A 19,672-nucleotide genomic window follows, 5' to 3' on the forward strand; every position below is an offset into this window, starting at 1 on the left:
CTCCTATCTCCACAAGTACAACCACCAACACTGATGTCACAGCTCCTATCACAACCCCAGCTCACACAACAAATACTACTGAGGTCACAGTGAACGGTACTGTGTCAGGTACAACTACTCCTTTTGTAAATGCAACTGCCAGTACTAGTCCTGGTACAAACACTCCTATCTCCACAAGTACAACCACCAACACTGATATCACAGCTCCTATCACAACTCCAGCTCACACAACAAATACTACTGAGTTCACAGTGAACAGTACTGTGTCAGGTACAACTACCCCTTCTTCTATAAATGCAACTGCCAGTACTAGTCCTGGTACAAGCACTCGTATCTCTGCAGGTACTACCACCAACACTGATATCACAGCTCCTATCACAACCCCAGCTCACACAACAAATACTACTGAGGTCACAGTGAACAGTACTCTGTCAGGTACAACTACCCCTTCTTCTATAAATGCAACTGCCAGTACTAGTCTAGGTACAAGTACTCCTATCTCTGCAAACACCACTGCTAATGCTGGTGTCACAGCTCCTGACACAGCCCCAGCTTACACAACAAACACTACTGAGGTTCCAGTGAAAGGTACTGTTCTAGGCACAACTACCTCTTCTATAAATACTACCACCAGTACTATTCTACTCATTCCTCCCTTAACCCCATCCTATACAACACGTACTACTGATGTTACACCTAGTAGTGCTCTTCTTGGTATAGCTACTCCTTTCTCTACAGGCACTACTGCCAATAATAATGATACCATTCTTAGCACAACCCCATCTTACACAACAAGTACCACTAAGGTCACAACAAACAGTACTCTTCCAGATGCAGACGCTTCCTCCCCAACCAGCCACAAAAATGAATGACTTAAACTATTAAATAACAACTAAGGAGGGACTGTTTACTCTGAATTAAATTATCGCCATCTTGTGGCTATAGGAATAATTGTCTTTAAAATACTATTTTAGTGCTTTGCAGCCAAAGATATTTATTTGTGCTTGCCGCTGACATTTGCTCAGAGCCTAGGACTATACTAGAGTTGAAGACCAAAAATGCTTTTCAAGAGTAAGAGTTGGCCAAAAGTTCTTTCTTGTGAAAATTGACATTTTTCTAAATCCATTGTTTCCATGTTATTCATTATCTGCCTTATTTTTCTTTCTTTGTTTTTAATATTACCTCCATTTTTCATAGTGTTATCTTATATATTCAGGGCTAGATTGTTTTAATTATAATTTTGTTTCTAAGTAAGCTTAAAATTAGAGAAAAGGGAAAAACTGGGAAAGCAAAGGGGTGACATTGTCCAAAAAAGAAGTGTTCTCATTACCTGACTCATGAAATGGTAACCCTTCTGTATGACACCATCATAATAACAATAAAATTATATTTGAAAACTTAAAGTAAAATTAGAGAAAAGTTGCAACAGTAGTGGAGAAAACTCTGGCATACCATTCACTCAGATCTCTAGATCATTGTCTTATAAATTATGCACCCCCTCTGCCTTACATAGCTGAGAGTTTGTAGAGTGTTTTATTATTATTAAAAAGGTTTGTATGAATTTCCTAATAAAACAAAGAACATTTCTTCATATGTCTACATTTAACCAAAAAAAAAGATGTAGCAAATCAACATGCAGATAATAACATCACTTACTGCCCAGTCCCAAGCCAAATGTCTCTATTGTGCTGCCCATGTTCTTTATGGGAAACACAAACAACAATATAAGCAAGAAAAAAATAAAAACATAAAAGAGGTTAGTCTAGGAACACATATCATAGTGCATTTTTGGTTGGGTTCATTTTTTAGTCTCTTCTAGAATCTTCCCTCAGTGTGTGTTCCTCACCACCCCCCCCCCCGCCCATCTCTCTCTCTCCATGATTCTGACACTTGTTGAAATGACAAGCCAGTTTGTTGTAGAATGTCCCTTGTGTACTTGGTTTGTTTTCCATTTTCTCATGATTGTACTGAGATGATGCCTTTGGGGGCAGAAATAATGCAGAAGCAATCATACCCAACTTGGGTTTCAGGTGAGGTCTGTTTACCTATTACTATTAATTTTGTTACTTGGTTGCAGTTGTGTCTGCCAGGTTTCTAAAGGCTTCTGATTTTGAGTAGTTGGGGAAATTTCAGTCACAGTATAAAAACATTCAAAAGGAACTTGAGCATTAGCTCATTGGGCACACAGCTCTGTGGGAATATCTTTTTTTTTTTTTTTTTGTCGGCTGTGGGGCCTGAACTCTGGGCCTGGGCGCTGTCCCTCAGCTCTTCAGCTCAAGGCCAGCGCTCTACTGCTTGAGCCACAGCGTCACTTCCTATGTGGGAATATCTTAAGATATTTTTCCTGTAGTACTAGGCTAAGCCATTAATCCATATATAATACATATGATAATTATATATTATATAATTATATATAATTAATAAAATATTATATTATATATATTAACACCTGTTCCTGACATATGTGGAACATACAAAGGTGGGTCAGTGTGTGTGTGTGTGTGTGTGCATGCTAGCTTTCCTTAGCAGATGGAATGTGAAAGAAAGCAAAGGAAATCCAGGGAGGAACATGAAATGGAAAGGGAGGAACACAGGGCTTGAGATCTGTGTTGGGCCAGAACCTGGAGCTTCCCAGCTGGCTCAAAACTTCCTAAGGCAAGGCTGCAGTATAGACCCAAGGTTAGCATCAGAAACCTAGCCAGAATGCAATCTTTAAATGGAGCATTGAGGCTGAAAGACCTTGTTTGGTAAGCCAGTCGCCAATGGCTCACACCTATAATCCTAGCTACTCTGGAGACTGAGATCTGAGGACTGTGGCTCTAAGCCATTCTGAAGGACAGGATAAGATGAGACTCTTTTTTTTTTTTTTGGTTCCGGTCGTGGGGCTTGAACTCTGGGCCTGGGCGCTGTCCCTCAGCTCTTCAGCTCGAGGCTAGTGCTCTACCTCTTGAGCCACAGCGCCACTTCCGGCTTCTTTTTCTTTTTGCTTATGTGGTGCTGAGGAATCGAACCCAGGGCCTCAGGCATGCAAGGCAAGCGCTCTACCACAGAGTCACCTTCCCAGCCCAAGATGAGACTCTTATCTCCTATAAACTACCAAAAAGAGGAAGTGGAGCTATGGTTCAAGCACTGAACAAAAAAGCTAAGGGATAGTGCCTAGGCCCTAAATTCAAGCTGTAGTACCAGCACATACAACAAATAAACAACAACAACAAACAACCATTTGTCTGAGAAGCCCTGGATTAATACAAGTGAGAACACAAATGTCAGCCATACTCATTCATCAGTGTGAACTGGGAGAAATAATTTGTCTAAGTTTTAAGATTTCACCTGGATCTCGCTTTTATGTGTATCCTTGTTACAGAAAGTACTTCATAGCCTTCAGATAACTGGAAGGCAGCTCAGGATTATTACAGTGAAGGAAGCACTCCATTTCCCTTGCATGCTGTCTGTGGACACTTGTGCATCCAGAATTAAGATATACCTGTTTCTTCCCCTGTCCAGACATTTTTGGGCTGAGATGTAGTTCCAATCAAGTTGATGCAAGTCACATCTGCAGGAGCTGAATGAGGGCACTGGGTGTGCTGCAGTTACAGAGAGGGCAGTCTGAACTGCCCACGGGCAAGGACGGTGAAGGTCACTGCTGAACACAACCCACATCCCCAGTGCACCTGCCCGGTCCCAGAAGAGGACTATTGCTTCCTCAGGAAGAAGGACTCTGATGTGATGCCCCAGGATGAGTCCCTGGAGCAGCAACATGGAGCTTTCTGAGACTACATCCCTGGTCTCCTGGAGGTTAAGATCCCTTTAAACACTCAAGGACAGCCAGAGCAGATGTGCCTTTTACAATACACATACACCTGAAGAGTGACTTCAAATCCTTTAGTGTAGGGATGAGCTTTTCAAACTCAGAACACATAGAGAAATATCCTTGAAACTCCCAGGGCAGCCTTTCCTAGAAACCACAGGTACCATCTGTGGTTCCCCAAAGCATTTATACTTAATTGATTCTCTGGGCTTAGGATTGCCTTTCTCCACTTTGTTCTTCATCCATTCCCAGAGCCCATTTCAGTTTGCCTGTCCAGTAAGGCTCTTGAGAGAAAGTGATTTGAATGACAATGCGACACTTGGGGAAATAAAAAGATCACCCAACCGTGGAGACAAAAGCAAATGTCAAGGATTGCATGGTAAATATCGTTTTAGTCAGCCAAGAACTTCCATGCCCTTTGGATATCTTATCTGAGAACCTGGAGAGATCACTCAGCTCCCTCTCCAGGACCAAAGGCTCAAAGGAAAGAGATGGCAACACAGGCAGCAAGTTGAGTTATATTTAATGTGAGGCCTGGAACTTTGTTCTGATACACGGAGCCCTTCCCTTTACCACAGATCACCTCTAGCTCACCATGTCTGTGGCTTACTGCCACTGCGCCACAGAGAGGGCAGAAACAAGTCATTAGAAAGGAGGAATTAGCAGTCATGGAGATATGCTGGGGCAGAAGGTTGCTTGGCTCTTTCTGCACTTAAACCCATCCCAACTCGTGACTCTGGATGGAGTTCAGTCACCACCAACTTCTCAGAGAATGGATCCATCATTTCACATCCAGCCTTGGAGCCAGAGATTGCCAGAACACATCGTTTTAAAGCATTAAAAAGATGACTTGCAGATGGAGTTGTGCACGATGCTTTAGAGCTCACTGCGGCTTGGGTCATGGCACCCGTGGGGGACATCTTTCTTGTCTGTGTGCTGAAAATCAGGGAGGGCAGAGAGACAGAGCTCTGAGGATGGGGCAGGGGGAGACAGCATCACGCTCCAGTCTAGAGGATGACCAAGAGCCACAAGAGGGCACCATGGAGCCACAAGAGGGCAGCCAGAGGAAAGGCTGCAGGGGTGGCCATGTTGGAATGTGGGAGGGCCACGGGTGCTGCCCTGAATCCTGCAGGGTTCTTGTCCTGAGGCTCGACTTTGCCTCCAGAAGACTCCAAGCAGGGCCCTCGAGGAGCAGGAGTGATGTCAGGAATCCATCCTGTGGTGTTTTCAATCAGCTCCTTCAGGAGAGGGGAGGGAAGGGGGAAATCCAGAAGCTTCTCATCCCTCTTTCCCTTCTTTGAAACCTTACCAGATCATTTCTGTCCAGGCTAACTAGGCGCCTCCATTCACTCCCCACCCCACCCCCAACCCCCGCCCAGGCAGCAACAACTAGTCATTCTACTGCTTCAGTCCCTCCTTTCTCTACCCTGAAACTCCACACCGTCACTCACCTCAGTCATCCTCCTCTTTTCCTGCCTTGGGCCAACACAATCCCAGACTCCCCCACCCTGGCCCTAGGTCTAAGACGGCACCTGATCCCCAGGCACCCACATTGATGGTTTTGATCATCACCGTCTGCCGGGCCTCCTTGCAGGCTTTCTCGGCCTTCCTTATGTTCTCTGGAGTCCAATCGATATTTTCCAAGACGATCAGGTTCTCCATGGGATTCCTGTGGGTGGTGTGGTGAGGATGGGGATACACAGATTGACTTTGGGTTGACTGAGAGCTTTGAGCGAATACACTGAAAGCCTCATCTGTGTTTTCAAGAGTGTGAGTTTCGTGTCAGTGTAAGCCCCGTGGACGGCCTTATAGCTCAGGGAGCACCACGGTGAATTTGACAGAGGAAAAATGTCATCAGAGAGGAGAATCTTAGACACTGGAGAAAGGGAAAAGGACCACATCTAAGCATGGTTCTTAATCAATCGAGTAGCCAGAACAACCAAGCATGTGACTGGACCGACTTCAGGAAACCTGTAGTCACCCTGAAGCTCCATGGGAAATGGAGTGTGTCTGCATTGATGCACATTTATTTCTTAGAAGTTTCTGGAATCTCCTGAGCATCTCAGAGACCTTTACCTCCAAACAACTGAAGATCGTGACTTGAATGTACAAATAATCTTTGAGTCAAGGGGCACAGTGAGAAAGACAGAATTTGTGCCTAAGGGATCTGACTTGCCCACCAGCTCTCTTCTGCCTCGCCCAAAGGTCTTTCTGACATCACAAACTCCACCCTCCCTCCCCCACACACAAAAATCTGATTGGAGAATCAGGCACTAAGAAAAGCGTGAGAGGGGCAGGCGTTGATTGGCTACCCCCTGATGACTCCTGGCTCATCAACCAGGGCAGTAGTGGGCCAATCACCTTTTCCTCCTTCCTCCAGCCCTTCCCCGACCCTTGTGGGGATGACTTACTCTGACGCCTCCTCCCCCAGCTCGTTGGCCACATAGATGATGTCAGGGAAGCCTAGGCAGCTGGAGATGTTATTTCTCGGATAGTAGAAGAGAAAGATGAGGCACATCTCATTAATGGTGCTGATGCCTCCCTGGAAAAGGTGAAAGAGAGAGAGACTAAGAACAGAGGTATGCAGCCAGGAGGGCCTGAGGCAGGCAGAAGATAGCACGGGTAGTCATTCTGCTCCAGAAACTCCTTCTTATTTTTGCCTTTCTGGAGAGCGAGTCCATGGATCTTCCTTTCGGATATTATATTTTTGATCACTGGACAATTGCTGATAGTATAGAAATATATCATGCCTCTTCTTCCTTTTCTCCATTTCTGTTCCACCATCCTTGTTTGGGTTAGGGTTAGATTGTCTTGCAGTTAGTATTGATGATCTCTCTAGAGCTGCCAGTAAATAGTTAATAAAATCCCATTCTGATTTATTTGCCTGGATTCTATTTAGAATGTGGCAGAGTTAGACCCTGCTGTTTGAAAGGTACAGGCAGAGCAGCCTCACCCTGCTCCGGGACCCTTCTGAGTCTCATCTCCCCTCAACTGTGTGCCATTCCTTCAGATATATTTCCTAATCCCTTTAACCTCTACCCAAGAGCTCTTCCTTCCTTCCCTCCTTCCCTTCCTTCCCTCATTCCTTCCTTCCTTCTTTCCTTCCTTCCTTCCTACCTTCCTTCCTTCCTTCCTTCCTTCCTTCCTTCCTTCTTTCCTTCCTTCCTTCCTACCTTCCTTCCTTCCTTCCTTCCTTCCTTCCTTCCTTCCTTCCTCTCTCTCTCTCTTTCTTTCTCTCTCTCTTTCTTTCTTTTTCCTTTCCTCTCTCTTCTCTATGCTTTTCTCATTTGTTGAACTGGGGACTGAACTCACTCTAACTTAGTTAGCTTGCTTGACTGGTACTTCCTTCAGGCCTTAAGCCCCATGCACACTCCATGCTTTTATTATTGATGGCTTTCTCATTCTTGTCCTTCTCTATAACTCCCCCCATCCCTTATCCCCACTTTTCCCTTGTAGAATATATTCCTTTCTTATAATCATTTGTATGGTTACATTTTCTTCCTCAAAGGCATGGATGTTTTTTGAAATTTGCAAGAAGCATTGAACCACTTCTAGCGCTGTTCCCATAGCAATGACATTGATCCCTTAGCAAGCATCTGCCACAGGCAGGCAACAATCTAGCTGTCCTGCAGGTGCTGACCAATATTTACAGCGATCTTATGTGCTAGGTAGTAGTATTGACTCTTGGACACATTTTGAAACTGAGGTAAAAAGAGGTTGAATCTTTGCTTCAGGTTAGAAAGCTACTAGATGATTATGTTGGCAACGCAGGCCAGTGAAGACTCATAGTCCGTGGCCTTCACTGTTACATCCTGTCTTCCCATGGTCTTAATGCATCATATATCTGTGCCCATCTTGGACACATGGGAGAGGAAGAGCATGAAATGTTCCATATGAATGCGTAGGGCGCTGGCTGAAAAACCAATCACTGAATAGCTAAAGCTGGGGCTGAGCTCTCTTTGAGGGCTCACAATACTTACAAACGTTGTGGAGTCCCGATCCAGTGTCTGGTAATTACACTCTACCAGCAGCTCATCTCCCTGTTCAGAGGAAATAGGAAGGCTAAGTAAGCGTGGGAAGGACTCAGGTACAGTCTTGTGGCTTCCTTTGAGCTCAATGCTGCTCTTCTCTAGCTCCAGCCACGCCTCCCACCCCCGTCCCCCGGCTCTCACCGGCTTGATGTCCACAAGATGAGGTAAATCTCGTGTCTCCTGCAGACTGAAGTCGTAGGAATCATCTTTACAGATTGTCCGGAGTTGTTTTCCATTTCTAGAAGGAGAGAAGGAGAGGAGGCAGGTCAGAGATGAAGATGGATTCTAGAGAGGAGGCCCGCTGTAAAAAGGTGCAGTATGCTGGAGTCACTGTGAACACAGTCTGTCCCCAAAATGCACGCAAAGGTTCCTTCCTACACAGCCTTGTTCTGGTTGTCTCGATTTGAAGGATAGTTCTGGTTCCTCCTATTCCCAGCTGAGCATGCTGAAAAGTAAATATCTAGTCCCATATACAGAAGAGAGAGCTTCCAACCACGGTCTTACCTGTACTGCACAGCCCGCAGAGCCCGGCCAGCCAAGTGAGTGTGGAGGAGGTAGCTTGCTACGATCATGTCATTCACTGGAGCTCCGTTCATCTGCAGCAGGGAGGAGGCACACCTGATGTGTTAAGAACTCTGATCTTGAGCTCTGTTTATATTACTATTGAACATTGACCTTCCTCTTCCTCATGTGGCTGACCCTTCTGCCCCTCTTGTTATCCCATTTCCCACCAACCCAGTATCCCAGACTCATCCTGTCCCTTGCATGGTTGGCGTTCGTCATTTTCCTATAAGCACCAGGCTCCAATCATCCTCCAGGTCTGGTGTTCTGGCTATATGTGCTTCGGGACCAGATCGCAGCTGTCTTGGGAAATGGAGAACCCTTAGGCAAGGCCTGGCAGGCAGCTTCACCTCTTCAAACTTGTCTGTCTTACACAGCCCATAGGACTTGAAGGATTCAGCACCCGGCGGAATGAAGTGGATGGGAAAAGTTAAGACGCCCAGCTCCAGGATTCCTAGGTCGTATTTACGCAGGTGAGAGGTGTAGTATAGACGTATCCCTGAAGAGTCATAGATACCTAGTAGGGAAAGAAACCACCTCGGCAGAAGGCAGGAGGGCAGGCCCAGGAAGCTGGGGTGGGGTGTGACCAATCGGAGAGCACCTGCTCCGGACTTCTCTCTGCTCAGCCCTCGGGGGAAGCTCACCAGGAAGGTTGTGAAAGTTGCTGTAGTGAATCTCCAGTCGGATCCACTGAGGGTCCAAGGGGGTCCCAATAGAGATGCCCACCTCATCAGGAAGCTGGTAGCTCTGGGGAAGGAGGGAAATGTGGCCGCAAGAAGAACTGGGGACTAGGCTCGGGAACCCAGGGCTTTTGTGCTCCTTTTCTTTTTTTTTTTTGGGGGTCCGGTCATGGGGCCTGAACTCTGGGCCTGGGCGCTGTCCCTCAGCTCTTCAGCTCAAGGCCAGTGCTCTACCACTTGAGCTACAGCACCACTTCTGGCTCTTTTCTTTTTGCTTACGTGGTGCTGAGGAATCGAACCCAGGGCCTTGAGCATGCAAGGCAAGTGCTCTACCACTGAGCCACCTTCCCAGCCCCTTGTGCTCCTTTTCTAACTCTCACTCCAGACCTCGCTTTCTCCTAGATTTCTACCAGCCCCATTGTCCAATAACATGCTCCTCCCTTCGCTATGCGTTTTCCCATCACAAGACTCACAAGGCCCCCGACAGCCCAGCCCATGATGACTTGGGAGCAGAGGGAGAAGGCGGCATCAAACCCATAGCATTCGTCGATGCCCGTGGGGAGTGTGCTGGCGTTGCCACAGGCATACACCAAGATGTGGTGCACCATTGTCTCATTGTGGGCCAGCAACTTGGGCTCGAACTGTACCGAGAAAGAAGAGCAAGACTCAGTGAGGATTTCCCTCTGCCAAATCCTTACTCTCACAGCTGGCTATTTACTATTTCTAAATCATTCTCAAGTCTTCTTCCCAAGCTACCTTTTTGCCCAGCTCTGTTTGACTCTTTTTAAAGCCTCTTGAACCTCTCCCCAAAAACATAGCACATGGTGCTAAAGCAGCTAAGATTTTCCAAGACTTCTGACTTTCTTCCATAACTTTAGTCAGGTCACACTCTTCAAGCATGCACCTCTACCTTAAAAAACATGTTTCCCACATCTTTAGCACTTTGTCAAACATCATATTTTTATGGACTTGGTCAATCAAAATGGAATTATTTAAATTTGAAGTAAAATAACCAAGTTTGAATTCACTCTTCTTGTCAGATTGCTTACTTTCCAGGAGCCCTGACCACATCCCCTCCTGACTTTACCTCCTTCTAGGTTAAGAAATCAGAGTTCTGAGGCAGGATAAATCTGGTTCTTAGAAAACACTTATTAACTAGTAGCTTCCAATGTAATGTCCACTGCATGTGAGGATTGAGTGGATTCTGGGCTCAGAAAATGATGTCACTTCCTTGTTCACCAAGCCCCACCTGATCCCTCCCCTGACTTCCCTCCCATCGACTTCCCCTTTGCTTCCTCCCAGAAAACTTCTGGATACTATCTTTCAGGGCACAACGTGCCCATATCTCTGCTAAAGTGCCTTCTGTAGCTAAAGTGCAATCTGTAGCTCCCTAGCCAATCTGCCTGGAGTACCTTGTAGATGTGATGCTTCTTGCTGACGATGGGGAGAGGAAGAAAGGTGCAGGCATATGTGGTGTCTGCCTCTGGAATGAGGAACTGGAGAGAGGGTGAAAGACACTAAATAGGATGGGAATGGGGCCTCCCTGGAAGCAGAGGAGGAACAGAGCAAGCCAGGGCATTTGCTTTAGGGCTAGACTAGTGGTACTCGGGGAAACGAGGGAAGCCACATTAACATGGCCCCCAGGAATGAATTGAACATTGGGTATGAAGTGGGGGCAGTCTAGGTTGAGTGGGGAGATGGAAAGGAAGCTGGGGGCAGGTAGGTAGAGCCCCAGGTCTCACATCTGTGATTTCCAGGTCGTAGATGATGGCATCTTCGGGAGCATCTGTGTCATCATGATAGAATATTTGCAGCAGGAAAATGGACTTGACGAAGGTTCGTTTCCGGTGAAGCTTGGGTGTGTCATCCAGGCCATAGGCGGTCAGGACTCTCATGGTGTCGCTCTGGGGGTGTCATGAGCATTGAGGGGCTGCTGCACCAATAATAGCCCTTTGTACACCTTGTAGCCAAGGCCCTATGCAAGCAGCTCATGTCTGCCCAGGGGAATGGAAAGAACTTTTTTGGGGGGGGAGAAGGGGATGTCAGTCATGGGGCTTGAACTCAGGGCTTAGGCACTGTCCCTGAGCTCTTTTGCTTAAGGCTAGTGCTCTACCACTTTGAGCCACAGCTCTACCTCTAGTTTTGGAGTTGGTTAGTTGGAGTTAAGAGTCTCATGGGGATTTTTCTCCTGGGCTGGCTTCAATCTATGACCCACAGATCTCAGCCTCCTGAGTAGCTGGGATTACAGGCATGAGCCACCACCATCTGGTTGAAAGAACTTGTAAAGTGGAGCCAGTACTTATTTGTTTCTTATTCTGTCTCTAAAGATAATCTTTCAAGTCATTTTGAACACAGTGTCTTTCTGCCATTTCCCCTCAGTGCCGGAGTCTATACCTGTAAATCAAAGAATTGACTTAACTGGAAATCCTAATACTGTACCGTTAAATGACACTGACGGAGGGAGGGTGGGCACTGAATCTCCGGGAGGTGACCCTGTGAGGAGTTGGGGTAATACCTAGGAATGATAACACTTCTGGAAAGGATTGCATTCTAGAGAAGTGCCGTTGACTGTATGATTGGCAGTGATTACATCTCAGCAGGAAGAATAGCTGCGTCTCTCCTCTCTGTGGCCTACCGTAATATCTTGATCCTGAGGGTCGCAGGAGCGGAAGGGTCTGGAGAAGCGCATGGTGGTGTACAGGCCATCTTCTGTCAGCCCCAGGAGCTCAGCATCCTGGCTCCCATCCTCCTCTAGGGTGTCTTCATCTACAAGGTGCTGATCCTGAGTCCAGGGAAGGCCAAGAAGTGAGAACAAAAGCCCAGGAGTTCATGCGTTGGGGCAGTGAGTGTCCTCTTAGCAAGCTCAAGGTACTGAGGTAGTGGAACCAGGTCTGCTTTGTGAGGAGGCTTCCACCTACGGTACAGCATGGTGCCCCGACATGGATTCTTCGGGAAGACTGACCATGTCTGCTGGAATTTCACCTCATGATCTACTTTTGCTTCTCCTGTTTCGAATCTTACTTCCATGACCTTTGGAAACTCACTTATTTGGAGAATCATCTAAACCATTCATCCTTTGTCATGTGGCTCTTCACATATATTACCTTACACTATATTACAGAAACTTTTCCTATGCCAGTGTGGTTCAGATAGTGATTCTGAGCTCGGAATCAGTGAGATTTGGAAAGCAGAGTGAAGCTCCTTTTTCATCTGAAATGTGAGTATTGCAATGATCATACACTTCATAGTGATGTTATGAAGTTTAAAATAAAAAGAAGTCAGAGCCGTGCCTGCTGAAACCAGAGTATCCAACCGTTTTAAGACACTGAGGTCATTGCTGCCGAATTTAATGTTGTGATCCAGCTGACTGGGCTGAAGGGAAACTGAGGGCAGGGGCTGTATCTTCCACAGCTTTGAATTTTCCCCAGTGACCTGAATTTACTGGGCTATTAGCAAGGTGTGTTCACGTCCTAAACCTTTTTTTTCTCTTAGCAGCCTTGGCAATGTGTGTGCTGGAAGACAGATTGCGAACCGTACACTGGACCATCTCTGCAGAGAGATCAGGAGTCTATAGAGGGGGCTGGGGACCTGGTTGGAAAATGTGAAGTTATGAAGACATCCTCAATCCAGACAGGAAGTTGGCCTCTGGCCAGAAGTCACCCTCAGACTTACCGAGAAGTAGACTTTGCCATCGGGCAGGACTCCTCCGACCACCAGATCACCTCCCACATTGGTGTAACGATTGGTAATGCCCAGGCCCACCCAACCAGATGTCTGGACTTGGAGCTCAAAAGTGATGATCTCAGTCTGAAGATCAAAGTCCCAGCGCAGGAAAATTATATTGGAAGAATCTAGGAACCTGGAATAGCGCAGGGGAGATGTAGGCCCCAGGCGGCTGCCCTGTGAAGGTATTACCAGGCCCAGAAGTAGGAAAAGCCTGAAGAGAAGGACACAGCTCATGGCTCCTGGGGCCCAGAGCATCTCTCCTGCAGATGAACACTCGGGAGCTCTGGACTTATATGAGCCTCTCCCTGTGCTTGGCTTGGAGCCACTGGGGAGGGGCGGGCCAGGACTCTGCTGAGCTGATTATCCTTTGGTTTCCAAGTGGTGCCACTTACATAACTGGAGTGAGATGTGTCTGGAGAGTGGAGCTGGGAGTTTTCTCTCACCTTGAAGCGGGGACTTGGCATGAAATTATCAGCAATAAATCACATTTCCCAGCTTAATTCCATGCCAATGTCTTGCCCAAGGAGATTCAGCAATGCTAAGGAGGTTTTCAGGCTCCTCTCTTTTCCTCCCTTGTGTCTCTCCTTTCCGCCCTTCCTTCCTGTGCATGCTATATCCTCAGATAGCTCATTTTTTGTCTGGGTCCAGGATGGAGGCAGGAGGGCAAATTAACCCAGCCATTCAGCCTTGGCCAGTTACAGCATAGGAAGCAAGGAAGTTGCTAGGAGAGAACACAAAAGACACCTAGAGGTGAAAGAGCTGAAATTGGTATTCTGGTGGGCAAGTCTGGAACAGCTCTGATTTTCAGCTTTGATTCCTGGAGAGGAAGAAGGAGAGGACAAAGTGAGGGGAAGGAGAGGGAGAAATGAGAAGCAGACACGAATTTCCCTTCAGGGTATTTGTGCTTTGTTTTTCTTCTTTCTGTGAGTTGCCTTTCATGACTCCCTGCAAGCCCATGGGTTTTACAAGCCACAAAAGCACCAAAGGGATATTAGGATATCAAAGTGGAAACATAGAAACTTGAAGCCCACTCAACTGCACGCAAGTGCAGTCTATCTAATTTTCTGGTAACACCTTGGGAGCATGAATGGTGTGTAATACATCCGCTGTCAGTGGCTGAACTAATACCAGAGCCCAGAGCACTGTCATTGCCGATAACCCCAGGGCAGCAGACTCGCTCAAGCGTTTCCCCCATGGTGTGTTCTTACTGGGAGAAAACTGGTATCATTTTTTTCTTTCTTCTTCTTTATTTTTTCATAGCTGAGGACTGAACCCAGGGCCTTGTACTTGCCAGGCAAGTGCTCTGCCACAGAGGTAAATCCCCAACTCTTGGTGTCATACTCAGACTGCTTCTTAATCTTGCTCTAGCTGCAGACTTACTTTCTCCTGGTGGCTCAGACAGCTGATCCAGGGTAGTGAGTCACCTCGTGTGACCCTGGTCCCAGAGCATATACAGAGTGCACACAATCTCCATGGTACTGGAGGATGCACCCTGCAGAGCTCTGTAATATGCAGTGAGTTGCGTATCTCCACACGGGAGGTGAACTCAAGGAAGGGTGAAAAGTTGCTGCGATGTTCTGTCCATGCCATCAGTTCAGGCATAGTCACTGAAGTACTTCCTGAGCTCAAAGGCTGGTAAGGCTGTTGTGAGCACTTGCGTAGTAATTGGGGATGTAATAGGGGAACAAACAAATTTCTCAAAGGACCAGACACAAACTCCACCTCTGGGCCTGAAAGAGAAGTCAGCGAACTAAGCCTCTTGGAAGCAAGAGGGTTACTGTGGCCCAAGATAAGGACTCAGCTAAGAAGAGAGGACAAGGCAGAACTTCCAGGGACACAATGACCTTGAGAGATAACGGGAGTGTTTAATACACCCTGATCCCAATCTCATCTGAGGATTAGGCTAAAGGAGAGTAGGGACACAGCATGGAGACAGGACAGCCAGCTCTGTAAATTGAGAAAGGCCTAAGATTCCTTATCTGGCAGTCTGCTCAGTTGTCCAGATCACTGTCCTTAAGAAAGAAGCAGGGTTCTCAGGACAGAACTGAAGAGTCCATTTATTCATGTCTAGGCCATTTGTTCCCTTGGACCCATCCAGCTTCCTCACTCAAGACATGAGGCCTTTTCTAAGCTCTACATGGGAGCTCCTTAGGGAGATGAATCTGGTGTCTTGTCTATAACTATCCAGGATTTATGATGGGCAGAACTACCTTGTATTCCAGGCCTTGAAACAGTAAGATGAGTTGATACATTGATCTCGCTCTCTGTTTTCCATAAAATGTTGAGTTTGGAGAGCTGGTAGAAACAGGACTAGCTCCTCTGGGACACAGCGAAGGCACTACTCAGGGGCAAGTTTATAGCTCTGAGTTCCTACATCAACAAATTGGAGAGATCTGAAACCAACAATTTAATGAGACCTCTAAAGCTCCTTGAAAAAGAGCAGCAAGCTAAACCCCAATCCAGTAGATGGAAACAAATAATTAAAATTAAATCAGAATTGAATGAGTTAGAATCCAACAAAACCATAGAAAGAATCAACAAAACGAAGAGTTGGTTCTTTGAAAAAATTAACAAAATTGACAGACCCTTAGCAAATCTTATCAGAAAAAGAAGAGAACACACCCAAATAAACAAACTCAGAGATGAGAATGGAAACATCACTACAGAAACAATCAACATTCAGAACATTATAAAGGAATACTTCTCAAACCTTTATGATAATAAGTTTGAGAAGCTGGAAGAAATGGACAATTTCCTAGCAAATATCGACATGCTGAAACTAAACAGGACCTTTTTAATTGAATTTCCTAGACATTGGTTTCCAAATTGGTTGCTAATAAGGAGGTCTTTGGAACTTGGTATTGCAATCCTGGTTAGTTCCTACATAATGGGTAATAGAAGACAATTACTACTATTAATTCCATCACATTTTAATTAAAATTAAAGTTTTCCATTGCAACAATAAAAGCAATACTCTCGAATGTCTATTCTAAGCCATTTTCATGTATGGATCAATTTATTCCTATGAAAGAGTTCTCTGTATGATTTCTATTTTCAGATGAGGGAACTGGTGGCCAAAGCTGTATTACATGTCAGTGACCTTCCTATCTGTGATTGGGAAAGTATTGTTAACTATTGTGCAATTATACCTAGATAATTTATTTACTCAAAATCAATTACTTATAGCAAACAAATTACTAAATCATTAAAATATTTTCAAACTAAACAAAAAGAGAAGAAAAATCTCCATAAGGGGAAAAGAAAAGAAAACAGTTTTATTAGTGAAAAGGCATTAAATTGGAATGTGACACATACCAGTCAGTCTCGACCCACTGAGAAACTATAAAGCCAGGAATCTCACCCACTGCTGTGCCCTAGCAGATGCAATGCATCATATATATATATATATATTTCATGGTGAACCATAAAGAGTCCTCAGCCACCATCTGTCACACCCACCTTATGCTAGATTCACCCCTGGCAACTGTGATGACACCAGTGTTTGCCATAACGTAAAACATACCTTCAGAATAGAAAGGTGGATTTGCACGTCAGTGTCAGGTGTCAGCTTGAATTTGAACTTCTACACTGTGCTCTTTCCTAAGTTATGGTACCTCATAAATGAGGGCTTCATCTCTTTCAGAATCTGAAAATGAAGGATGAGTACATTCCCTGAAGATGACATTTCAGAATCATTCCCAATCCCTTGAGAAAAATAAAATATGCTCCCTGAGTCTTACAACTAGCAAGGGAATTATGTGGCCTTTCAGAAATTTGCACACACTTCAAGGAGTCAGAGCTAATTCTAGATGAAAGAGGAGATGCGGCCTCTTGTTTTCATTTGTCCTCACAGAGTTGAAAGTCCATTGTCACACTGTCTGATGTGGCCCTACAACAGCCTCTGTGTGTGGTGAGGCCTTGGGGGTGAGAGAAGCTTGCTCAGTTCTCTTGGTATTGTTTCCTGGCACTGAGATGTGTTGATCCCTTGCCAAAATCCAGGATCCACATTGGAATCCCTTCCAGGGACATGTCGGTTGCAATCCAGGGGGTGCAGGACTAAGTCCCTTGCAGGGGTGTCAATGGGAATGCATGGTGGAGCTCTTTAAGCCAGGAAGCCTGAAAACCTTTGCTTTGAGGTTTGTGCTTCAGACTAAACAAAGATGTTGGCTGTCGGGGTGAAGCCACGCCCTCTTGCAGCCAAGGCCCAGTTTGCCAACCAATGGCCTTCACCCAGGGTGGGCTGCTGCTCTCTCTCTCTCTCTCTCTCTCTCTCTCTCTCTCTCTCTCTCTCCTGGCTGGCTCTGCCTCACACCCTCTGGAGGGAGTGTGAGGTGCCAGAGGATGGGGCCATTTTCCATGCTGTGTGTCTGGGGGCTGGTGGCTGTCATGAGTGCAGGTCAGATGGCAAGCAGAAGCAGCCAGCCAGGGAGTGGAGAGGGGGGAAAACCATAGGCAGAGAATTGCCTTCCTAACCCTAACCTGCCAGCCTGCTTCCATGGGCACGCCACTCTTCTTGGTCCACAGTCTCTTCTGCTCCCAGCAGGCTCCTACCAGCGTGGTTCCTGAGTCTCTATCTTTAGGTCTTAGCTCAGTCAGGCACTTCTGGGGTAACTCCAGCTGCCTTCATCTCCACCTGCCTGTATTTCAGATCCCACCGCACACCTGCTGGAGCAAATGCCCCGGTGGGCTGTGGTACGACGTGGAGGGGCTAAGACTCTGCGCTGTCTCCTGAGGAATTCCCAGTACCCTTGGATGAGCTGGTTCCAGCAAGATATCCAGCGGCAGCTGAAGTTTTTGGTTAAGTTAAGGAGTCCTGGGGAGAAGGAGGTCATCTCCCTCCCTGGAGCGGACTACCTGGCCACACGGGTCAATGACATGGAATTAAGATTGCAAGTGGCTAATGTGACCCAGGACAGAAGCCTGTACTGCACCTGCAGCCAGGACACAGTGAGAAGCCCTGCTGGAGCATTTGAATAAAAACCACACAGCAGACTCCCAACCCCTCCACCCTCCTCTGCCCAGAGCCCGCCCTAGCCTGCTTCTTCCCCACCCACTACGTGCCCCAACCACATGTGAGTCTCCTGGATGCCTTTCTCTACTTGAACTGCACAATAATTGAATCCCAGCTTCTGGATGGCTCAGGGTGCAGATTTTGGCTCTCGCAGTTGGGAAGCTTTGGGGAAGGCTGTTATCCTCACAAACCTATAAAAGGTCAACATGTTACAGGGACTGAGCAGTGCAGATCAGCAGTGTACACCCATTGTGGGCACGCAGCTGGGAGACTGGCCAAAGAGGATGTGGGCTGTGGGCAAAAAACACGGGGGAGATTTCTCAGCACCTGTGATGAGGGTGGCGTCTGTCCACCAGGGGGCAGCATTCACCCACATTCCCCTTGAAGAGCCAAGTTCCTTGGGAGATCTCCCCTTAGCACTTCTGCAGGGCTCCTGGCCTTCAGGACTTGTTCCCTTCCCTGGTCCACCCATATGTCACCCCAACTCTCTTTTGCACAGAATGATCTCTAAATATGGACGTCATTGGCTTGGGGCAGCCTGGCAGCCTGGGGCTAAGTTGGCATCAACACCTTTGTGGCCTTGTGTTTCCAATTTTCCTCACCTGCTGTATGGATGAGAAAGACAGCTTTCTACCTGGCCAATTCCCTGTCTCTCTCTCTCTCTCTCCTCTCCTCTCTTGTCTCTGTCTCTCTGTCTCTCTCTCTTTGCTGTCTAGACACAGGGATTCCTGCCCCGGAGCTGATCTGTGCCACGGAGGGAGCAGAAGTCTTCACAAAGACCTCCTTGACTTTCTGACAGCAGAATGGGGTCACCAGAGACTCGTGGTGTGGCTGCTCTGACCTCACGTCACTCCGCTTTCCCTTCCTCCCTGTTCCCTGGGTGTTGGCATCAATCATTCCCCTCCTTGCTTCTCTCACACACACAAGCACACTCACACAGCAGCAAACCAAAATGACTACAAAATGTCCTTCGAGTGTACACACGTGGCTTCAGATCTACGCTCGTGTGTCAAGAGCAAAAGGGAAACTGAGGGCAGACAGAAACTGCTGGGGGCTGGAGACGAGGTTTCCAGGTAGGAGGAATGGGTGTGCTCCAACCAGAGCACAGAAGCTCGGGCTGAGAGACCTTGCCACCCAGGTGAGAGGCCGGGGGGGGCGTCACTGGGACAGTCCAGGTCATGGCAGGTGTTGCAGACTTCTTCCAAGTCCTCCTGTTTATACAGAGTCTGGAAATCAAGCATTGCGCTGCCTGCTATGAACCTAAACACAAATCAGTGAAAAACCAGAGGCCAAATAACGTGAGTAAATTAACTCTCCAGGACTGGTGCACTGCAGGAGCTCAAAACTGGACAGGCCAGAGCCGGTTTGGGTGTATATTTCATAGTGAGAGACAATCCTCCGCGAGTCTCCATCAACCACTTAATCTCTGGGAAAGTAAGAGAGACAAGGAAAGCACCCCTGTCTCTGGCATATGGGTTTGATTTTGTCCAGCATTTGTTTCTGTGATACATGTTTGCCAGTTTTATTTTGCCAGCTGTCCAACTAGCTTTTTCCTTCCTTCCTTCCTCTTTCCCTTTCTTTCCTTCTTTCTCTTTCCTTCCTTCCCTACTACTTCTTCTTCTTCTTCTTTCTTCTTTCCTTTCTTTCTTTCTTTTCTTTTTTTTGCTCCCCTCTTTTTGCCTCCCTTCTGTAGCCCTCAACCAGTAGAGGTCTGAGAGATTTTCATAAGCAATTTTCTCTGGGCACTTGATTGAGGACTGAAAAGTAAAAAAACAAAGACAGTGTTCTAGAGAGTTCCATTTGTAGTTATTGAAAGTGGAAGACTGGAGATATATATATACATATATATGTAAAT

General features: G+C 46.7%; 2 protein-coding genes and 1 gene segment (V, D, J or C); 2 read left to right on the top strand and 1 right to left on the bottom strand.

The window, feature by feature from the left end:
- The window catches only part of Mgam2 (maltase-glucoamylase 2 (putative)), a 63,518-nt gene extending 61,400 nt beyond the window's left edge, over nucleotides 1-2,118 (top strand). Inside the window, exons 48-49 of the mRNA XM_013021570.1 lie at nucleotides 343-588; nucleotides 2,078-2,118. Coding sequence (XP_012877024.1) covers nucleotides 343-588; nucleotides 2,078-2,118 — 287 coding nt within the window. The remainder of the gene's footprint in view (nucleotides 1-342; nucleotides 589-2,077) is intronic.
- Nucleotides 2,119-4,314: 2,196 nt separating this feature from the next.
- LOC105989545 (putative DBH-like monooxygenase protein 2) lies at nucleotides 4,315-13,040 on the bottom strand. The gene is made up of 13 exons (XM_013021645.1): nucleotides 12,753-13,040; nucleotides 11,716-11,862; nucleotides 10,823-10,984; nucleotides 10,493-10,576; nucleotides 9,554-9,721; nucleotides 9,045-9,147; nucleotides 8,751-8,917; nucleotides 8,344-8,435; nucleotides 7,981-8,077; nucleotides 7,789-7,848; nucleotides 6,220-6,350; nucleotides 5,360-5,477; nucleotides 4,315-5,046 (listed from the first exon to the last, which is right to left on the bottom strand). The coding sequence occupies exons 1-13, from the start codon at nucleotides 13,038-13,040 to the stop codon at nucleotides 4,816-4,818; spliced, it is 1,848 nt and encodes a 615-aa protein (XP_012877099.1). The 3' UTR covers nucleotides 4,315-4,815.
- Nucleotides 13,041-15,576: 2,536 nt separating this feature from the next.
- LOC105989479 lies at nucleotides 15,577-17,783 on the top strand. The segment is given in 2 exon segments: nucleotides 15,577-15,697; nucleotides 17,455-17,783. Coding segments are annotated over 2 exon segments (450 nt in total).
- Nucleotides 17,784-19,672: the final 1,889 nt, after the last annotated feature.

The sequence above is a fragment of the Dipodomys ordii genome, unplaced genomic scaffold (genome assembly GCF_000151885.1).
Source record: "Dipodomys ordii isolate 6190 unplaced genomic scaffold, Dord_2.0 Scaffold56, whole genome shotgun sequence".
Lineage (NCBI taxonomy): Eukaryota > Metazoa > Chordata > Mammalia > Rodentia > Heteromyidae > Dipodomys > Dipodomys ordii.